The sequence below is a fragment of the Malaclemys terrapin genome, chromosome 21 (assembly GCF_027887155.1).
Source record: "Malaclemys terrapin pileata isolate rMalTer1 chromosome 21, rMalTer1.hap1, whole genome shotgun sequence".
Lineage (NCBI taxonomy): Eukaryota > Metazoa > Chordata > Testudines > Emydidae > Malaclemys > Malaclemys terrapin.
Genome location: NC_071525.1, coordinates 18,116,799 through 18,125,428, shown reverse-complemented (window position 1 = coordinate 18,125,428; position 8,630 = coordinate 18,116,799). Strand labels below are relative to the sequence as shown.

Below are 8,630 nucleotides of genomic sequence, written 5' to 3'. Positions count from 1 at the left end.
GGAACTCATGAAGCTATAGGACAAAACAGGAAGCTAGAACATACAGGGCTACATCAGGAGTTTAAAGTGGGAGATATCTAGAACCCACACTGTTATAGAACAAATTGAGAATTTAGAACATATGAAATCACACCAGGGGCTTGAAGGGAGATGAACTAGAACCCATTGTGTTCTAGACTCAGCCAAGAACCATTTGGATTTTTGTGAAAGCATCAAGAAATCTGGGACCGGTGACATTTTAGAACATGCCATGATTCTAGAACCTGTGGCATCACACCAGACTTTCTGATGCCGGGAGAGCTAGAGGCCATTACGTTCTGCATCAATTAATCTAGAACCCTGGGTTCTAAGCTCCCTGACCCTGAATCCAGAGGCCCCATAACTTGGTCAGGCAGCTCCAATTTGCCAGCTGCCACCCCGGAGCTCTCATGGGAGATAGCGCCATTGCCGCTGAGGTCTTCAGCAAAAGTCTCCCGAAGCACAGCAAGCAGGGACATCTTGAGCACCTGCTGGAACCGTCGCCCCACGAAGAGGTAGAGGATGGGGGTGAAGCAGGCGTTGAAGCAGGAGGTGACAGTGTAAATGACCAGGATGATGTCCAACTCCCGCCCGTCTTTGAAGAACTTCAAGCCATGGTAGAGGTGGTAGGGCAGCCAGCTGAGGAAGAAGGAAACCACCGCAGCCACCATGACTTTGAAGGGCTTCCTGCTCCGTGCCAGCCCCTTCTCCTTCATCTCCAGCCCCACGCAGCCATAGCATCCTGCGATGGTGCAGAAGGGCAGCAGGAACCCCAGCAGGAACCGGACCATGAGGACGGCTAGGTGGATCCGTTTCCCCAGGTCCTGTGTCTCGGCACCGTTCCAGACTCTGGAGAGGGTGTAATTGTTGATGCAGATGATTCTTTCCCCATCCACCATGCGGGTCTCCCGGAAAGCCAGGTAGGGAGTGCTGAGAGCTAAGGAGACCAGCCACACGCCCACAACCCGCTTCCTGACCTGGGGCACGGTGCGGTGATGCCGGCACCAGATGGGACAGTGAGTGAGGATGTAGCGGTCCAGACTGATGAGGGTGAGAAGGAAGACGGAGGTGAACATGCCCACAGAGATGCAGGCATTCAGGAGCTTGCACATGGCCGTGCCGAAGACCCAGTGGAAATCCAGGAGGAGGTAGACAGCAAAGAAGGGGATCAGCAGGGTGAGGAGGAGGTAAGAGGAGACCAGGTGGAGGAACACGAGCGTAGTCACCGTCCTCCTCATCTTCAGCCCTAGCACCCACAGGTACAGCCCATTCCCCACCACACCCACCAGGAAGGTGGTGAAGAGCAACGTGGCCACAGTCAGGTGAGTGGCGCTCACAGCAGCTGGGGTCTGGCTGGAATTTACCCCAGTGGCTGGTTGGATAGTCATGTTGCCTCGGTCCATGGTGCCCTGGGGAGAGACAGAAGAGGGGTTAGAAGGGACAACAGAGGAGGGGAAAAGGGAGAATGGAAGACAAGGAAGGGAGAAATAGAATCATAGAATATCAGGGTTGGAAGAGACCTCAGGAGGTCATCTAGTCCAACCCCCTGCTCAAAGCAGGACCAATCCCCAACTAAATCATCCCAGCCAGGGCTTTGTCAAACTGGGCCTTAAAAACCTCTAAGGATGGAGATTCCACCACCTCTCTAGGGAACCCATTCCAGTGCTTCACCACCCTCCTAGTGAAATAGTGTTTCCTAATATCCAACCTAGACCTCCCCACCTGCAACTTGAGACCATTACTCCTTGTTCTGTCATCCGCTACCACTGAGAACAGTCTAGATCCATCCTCTTTGGAACCCCCTTTCAGGTAGTTGAAAGCAGCTATCAAATCCCCCCTCATTCTTCTCTTCTGCAGACTAAACAATCCCAGTTTCCTCAGCCTCTCCTCATAAGTCACGTGCTCCAGCCCCTAATCATTTTTGTTGCCCTCTGCTGGACTCTTTCCAATATTTTCACATCCTTCTTGTAGTGGGGGGCCCAAAACTGGACACAGTACTCCAGACGAGGCCTCACCAATGTCGAATAGAAGGGAATGATCACGTCCCTCAACCTGCTGGCAATGCCCAAAATGCCGTTAGCCTTCTTGGCAACAAGAGCACACTGTTGATTCATATCCAGCTTCTCGTCCACTGTAACCACTAGGTCCTTTTCTGCAGAACTGCTACCTAGCCATTCGGTCCCTAGTCTGTAGCGGTGCATGGGATTCTTCCATCCTAAGTGCAGGACTCTGCACTTGTCCTTGTTGAACCTCATCAGATTTCTTTTGGCCCAATCCTTTAATTTGTCTAGGTCCCTCTGTATCCTATCCCTACCCTCCAGCATATCTACCACTCCTCCCGTTTTGTGTCATCTGCAAACTTGCTGAGAGTGCAGTCGACGCCATCCTCCAGATCATTAATGAAGATATTGAACAAAACCAGCCCCAGGACCGACTCTTGGGGCACCCCCCTTGATACCGGCTTCCAACTAGACATGGAGCCATTGATCACTACCCGCTGAGCCCGACGATCTAGCCAGCTTTCTATCCACATTATAGTCCATTCATCCAGCCCATACTTCTTTAACTTGCTGGCAAGAATACTGTGGGAGACCATATCAAAAGCTTTGCTAAAGTCAAGGAATAACACGTCCACTGCTTGCCCCTCATCCACAGAGCCAGTTATCTCCTCATAGAAGGCAATTAGGTTAGTCAGGCATGACTTCCCCTTGGTGAATCCATGCTGACTGTTCCTGATCACTTTCCTCTCCTCTAAGTGCTTCAGAATTCATTCCCTGAGAACCTGCTCCATGATTTTTCCAGGGACTGAGGTGAGGCTGACTGGCCTGTAGTTCCCCGGATCCTCCTTCTTCCCTTTTTTAAAGATGGGCACTACATTAGCCTTTTTCCAGTCATCCGGGACCTCCCCCGATCGCCATGAGTTTTCAAAGATAATGGCCAATGGCTCTGCAATCTCACCCGCCAACTCCTTTAGCACCCTCGGATGCAGCGCATCCGGCCCCATGGACTTGTGCACGTCCAGTTTTTCTAAATAGTCCCAAACCACTTCTTTCTCCACAGAGGGCTGGTCACCTCCTCCCCATGCTGTGCTGCCCAGTGCAGCAGTCTGGGAGCTGACCTTGTGCGTGAAGACAGAGGCAAAAAAATCATTGAGTACATTAGCTTTTTCCACATCCTCGGTCACTAGGTTGCTTCCCTCATTCAGTAAGGGGCCCACACTTTCCTTGACTTTCTTCTTGTTGCTAACATACTTGAAGAAACCCTTCTTGTTACTCTTAACATCTCTTGTACCTGCAACTCCAGGTGTGATTTGGCCTTCCTGATTTCACTCCTGCATGCCTCAGCAATAGTTTTATACTCCTCCCCTGGTCATTTGTCCAATCTTCCACTTCTTGTAAGCTTCTTTTTTGCTTTTAAGGTCAGCAAGGATTTCACTGTTTAGCCAAGCTGGTCACCTGCCATATTTACTATTCTTTCTGCACATCGGGATGGTTTGTTCCTGCACCTCAATAAGGATTCTTTAAAATACAGCCAGCTCTCCTGGACCACTTCCCCCCTCATGTTATTCTCCCCGGGGATCCTGCCCATCAGTTCCCTGAGGGAGTCAAAGTCTGCTTTTCTGAAGTCCAGGGTCCGTATTCTGCTGCTCTCCTTTCTTCCTTGTGTCAGGATCCTGAACTCGACCATCTCATGGTCACTGCCTCCCAGGTTCCCATCCACTTTTGCTTCCCCTACCAATTCTTCCCTGTTTGTGAGCAGCAGGTCAAGAAGAGCTCTGCCCCTAGTTGGTTCCTCCAGCACTTGCACCAGGAAATTGTCCCCTACACTTCCAAAAACTTCCTGGATTGTCTGTGCACCGCTGTATTGCTCTCCCCGCAGATATCAGGGTGATTTAAGTCTCCCATGAGAACCAGGGCCTGCGATCTAGTAACTTCTGTTAGTTGTCCGAAGAAAGCCTCGTCCACCTCATCCCCCTGGTCTGGTGGTCTATAGCAGACTCCCACCACCAGGGCCGGCTCCAGGCACCAGCCGAGCAAGCTGGTGCTTGGGGCGGCAGATTGAACGAGGCGGCATTCCGCCCAATCCTAGGGTGGCACGGCCGCTTTTTTTTTTTTTTTTTTTTGCTTGGGGTGGCCAAAAAAGCCAGAGCCAGCCCTGCCCACCACGACATCACCCTTGTTGCTCACACTTCTAAACTTAATCCAGAGACTCTCAGGTTTTTCTGCAGTTTCATACCGGAGCTCTGAGCAGTCATACTCCTCTCTTACATACAATGCAACTCCCCCACCTTTTCTGCCCTGCCTGTCCTTCCTGAACAGTTTATATATATCCATGACAGTACTCCAGTCATGTGAGTTATCCCACCAAGTCTCAGTTTTTCCAATCACATCATAATTCCTTGACTGTGTCGGGACTTCCAGTTCTCCCTGCTTGTTTCCCAGGCTTCTTGTATTTGTGTATAGGCACTTAAGATAACTCACTGATCGTCCCGCTTCCTCAGTCTGAGACAGGACTCCTTCCCTCTTGCGCTCTCCTGCTCGTGCTTCCTCCTGGTATTGCATTTCCTCACTTACCTCAGGGCTTTGGTCTCCTTCCCCCAGTGAACCTAGTTTAAAGCCCTTCTCACTAGGCCAGCCAGCCTGCTTGCGAAGATGCTCTTCCCTCTCTTCGTTAGGAGAGGATTAGGAATGTACCATCGGAGAGGACCTCTCTGGGCAACCTCTCGTCCTCCAAACTATCCAAGCTGGGTATTCCCAGATCAACTGGGATATGGCCAGTGGAACTCACTGCTACAAGACAGAGCTATGGGCCACCTCTTGCACTGAGCGTTCTGTGCCCAGGATTTTTGTAATATCCTCCTCAGCACCCTTGTATGATCCTTTTCTTCCTAAGTGAGAGCAAGGACCCTGGAGTAATAGGAAATGGATGGAGCCAGATGGATACGTCAGCAATTTATCACCAGGATTTCAAACCAGGTCTGGCTCCTTTTCAAAAATTTAATACAATTTTTTTTTAATGGAAAAAGTGGAAATTGGATTTTTTTCAGGTTTTTGGAACCTGATGGGGGTGAAAGATTTGGAAGTTTCAGTAAATGTTTTGGGGGACGGATAAAAAAATGGCAGTTTTGGTAAGAAAAAAACATGGGGTTTGAATTAAATGTTCAGTTTTTGTAAACTGTTTTAAGCCCAAATGCTTGGGTTTTGAAAACAGATTTTTGGTAAGGGGAAAAACACCCCCAATCAGGTTCCAATAACTGTATTGGGGGTTTGATTAAACCCCGTCAGTTTTGATGAAAACCATTCGGAGGCTTCGTAAAAGTCTTGAGTTTCCAGAAAACAGCTTTTAGCCCACGCTTTGATTTTTGAAAACTGGTTTTCGGAGAAAAAACACTGATTTTTCAGTTTTAAAAAATCCAGTTGTCAGGCTGGTTGTTTGGTTAAAAACAGAACAAGGTCAAGGTTTTTTAAAAAACGATTCTTTTTAAACTGCAAAACTCAACACTTTTACCCCCGAAATGTAAAAGTTTGTACATTTTAGGTCAGATGTTGGGAAACACTTTCTAACTCTCAAGAGGGAGACGCTCTGGAATTGGCTTCCAGGGGTGGTTTGGGGATCCCCATCCCTGGAGGGTTTTAAGAACAGCTGGACAAACACCTGGTGACTTTTCCGGAAGATGCTCTTGGCAAACATGAGGGATTGGGCTCAGTATGGGGCGACTAATTGAGAGCCCCTCTCCTGGGCTGTGCCGGAGATGAGACTGGAACAATCTAGGGGCCCGTCTGGGTTCCAGACGGACGGATTTATGAATTAGCAGCTGCAGAAGGCTGAGAATTCAGAGTCAGAGCCGTCTCCACTGGGTTCCCGTCTCGCTGGGGATAAATGCATTTGACATCTGGCCAGCCAGATCCCCGGCACAGAGCTGAGCATCACCGGCACACGTGAGGCTCGGCAGGCTGGGGGCAGGCAACGGGAAGGGGAACTGCAGTCTGGCTGATGCAGAAAACCTCAAAAGCTGAAGTGGTTTCACAAATGCACACGCCTAACCCAGCAGGAGAAAGTGCTGTGTTTCTGTGCCTGGAAGGGGCTTTCCACCTGGCAGCTTTGGGCCTTCTTGAGGGCTGGGAATCAGGACTCCTGGGTTCTATTCCTGCCTTGGGGGATGGGGTCTAGTGGCTAGAGCTGGAACACCCAAGGAGAGAGGAAACTGCTCAACATGCCCATCTACCCCAGCGTCCTGTCTCTAGCAAAGCCCAGCTGCTTCCAAGGAAAGGACAAGACTACTCATAGGTAAGGCTACATTTTAGTTGCAGGTATTTTTAGTAAAAGTCATGGACAGGTTACGGGCAGTAAACAAAAATTCAGGTCCTGGGACCTGTCCATGACTTTTACTATATACCCCTAACTAAAACTTGGGCCAGGGTGCCTGGGGTGCTGTGGGTGGGCAGGGTCTGGGGGTGCCACAGGTGCTTGGGGGTGGCCTGGGACCAACACTGGTGCTGGAAGGGTGGGGGTGGCAGCACGCAGCCCAGGACCCCCATGAGTGCTGGGGGGTGGAGTTGGCGGGGCTGGCAGGGTCCCTACCTGGCTCCGACTGGCATGTCCCTGCAGCTCCTAGGAGGAGGGGCGGCCAGGGGGGCTCTGCACGCTGGTTCCACCACAAGCGCCCACTCCACAGCTCCCATTGGCCGAGAACCGCAGCCAATGAGAGCTGCGGGGGCAGTGCCTGCGGGCGCAGGCAGCAACGCTGAGCCCCCTGGCCCCTCTGCCTAGGAGCTGCAGGGACATGCCGGTGGGAGCCGGGGAGCACCGCCCCACACTCCAACCACCTGCCCCAGCCCTGAGCCCCCTCCCACACCCAGAAATTCCTGCTGCTGCTGACCCAGGGGTTTCCTGGCTCGGGCAGCCCCTGAGCCAGCACCGGCGGCTGCAGAAGTGCCGGAGGTCACCGAAAGTCACAGAATCCGTGACTTCCCTGACCTCTGTGACAGACACGCAGCCTTACTCATAGGAACACCTCTTGCTTTCTTCTGCACTGTCATTGGCAATGAATTTCCTGGGGCCCTGAGTCCCCCAGGCCACCGCTTTAATTCCAGGCATTCCCCGTCGTCTGACCCAACATCCTGTCCTTTGGCTGAGCAATTGGCCCTGGCAGCATCCAGTGGCAAGGTGTTCCACAGGTCGATGGTCTCAACGTTGGATTTGATTGGTGTCAGATTTGCCACTGGTCAATCACACCCCCTGGCCCTTCCTGCTTGGGTCATGGATTTGATGGTGGGGGAAAGGTGAGGCTGGGAGTCCGGACTCCTGGGTTCTATTCCTGTTCCGATCATCCCATCTGAGCCCCTGCATAGCCCAGGCCGGAGAGCCAGGGATTCCTCCATCCAGCCCATAGCTGATGGGTGAGCTTGCAGCAAGCGACGCATGCTCTCGATGGATAGCACAACGATGGAGCATCTGCCCTGTCCCTGGGACAATCACTCCAAGGATCTGTTCCCCGCCCTGGGGAAAATCTGCCCCTTGTTTCCAGTCTCGATTCCTCTGGCCTCACCCCCCAGCCGTCAGCTCCCGCTTTGCCTGTCCCAGCTGAGCTAACCAGCCCTCCGCTCCCCGAAATCTCCTCCCCAGGGAGACGCTGACCGACCGGGATCCAGTCCCCTCTGAGCCGCCTCTGGGAGAAACTCCACAGATCCAGCTCCTTCCGCAGGTTTTCCAGCCCTCGGATCGTCCCCGTCGCTCTTCTCTGACCCCTCCCCGATTTCCTGACGTCCTGTTTGATGTGCATCCCCCCAGAGCTGGGTGCAGTCTCCAGTCCTGGTGTCCCCCATGCTGTATCCAGAGGGGACCCCACTTCCTAGTTCCTACTCGCTATTCTCCTCTTAGCCACAGCATCGCCCAGGAAGCTCATGGGCCGTTGGTGCCCCAGGACTCCTGGGTCCTTCTCCACCGGGGGATGGGGGGGAATCAGCCTTCTTGGAGCCATGAGACATGGGTGGGGAGGTTTCACTCCCACCCCTGCACCAGCCCTTTCTTTGCCCCCCCCCCCGCACCCACCCAGACCGCCCGTCTCTCTCCAGAGCTTGGAGCCTTCCCGCCACCCACCCAGGAACCTGCCGGATGGACTCACCTCCAGCCGGGCGGTGGGAGATCAGGGCCGTTGGATCCGTCTGTCCGGTCCCTGCCCGACCCAGCTCCACAGCTGCAGCCCCAAGCAAGGCCTGGGGAGATGTGAGGCAGCGAGGAACCGGAGTCCAGGTTCCCCCTTTGCTGGAACTTGAAATTGAAAGTGTGCTAAGGAGCCGGCGGGGGTGGGCAGGGCTGGGGCTAGGAAACATCTGGCCTGGGCTCCTGGGCTGGGGGCAGGAGGGTTTCCTTTAAACAGACAGCGAGAGGGAATGGGTTTGGTTCTGGCAGTCACACCCGTAATGCCCCTCACTCCCAACCCGCAGCTCTGGCTAGCGCAGCCCTAGATCCCACTCCACGCCCAGCTCTGCCGGTGCCCCTCACTCCCGACCCGCAGCTCTGGCTAGCGCAGCCCTACACCCCCTCCACGCCCAGCTCTGCCGATGCCCCTCACTCCCGACCCGCAGCTCTGGCTAGCCCAGCCCTACACC

General features: G+C 53.3%; 1 protein-coding gene across 1 annotated transcript; it reads right to left on the bottom strand.

The window, feature by feature from the left end:
* Nucleotides 1-326: 326 nt before the first annotated feature.
* LOC128827369 (probable G-protein coupled receptor 33) lies at nt 327-8,215 on the bottom strand. Its single transcript, XM_054011223.1, has 2 exons — nt 8,144-8,215; nt 327-1,427 (listed from the first exon to the last, which is right to left on the bottom strand). Exon 2 carries the CDS (start codon nt 1,419-1,421, stop codon nt 327-329), a length of 1,095 nt encoding a protein of 364 aa, XP_053867198.1. The 5' UTR covers nt 1,422-1,427; nt 8,144-8,215.
* Between the last annotated feature and the right edge of the window lie 415 nt (nt 8,216-8,630).

Excerpts from the sequence above, each read along its gene's own strand:
- LOC128827369 (XM_054011223.1), bottom strand. The coding sequence starts at position 1,421 with ATGGACCGAGGCAACATGACTATCCAACCAGCCACTGGGGTAAATTCC.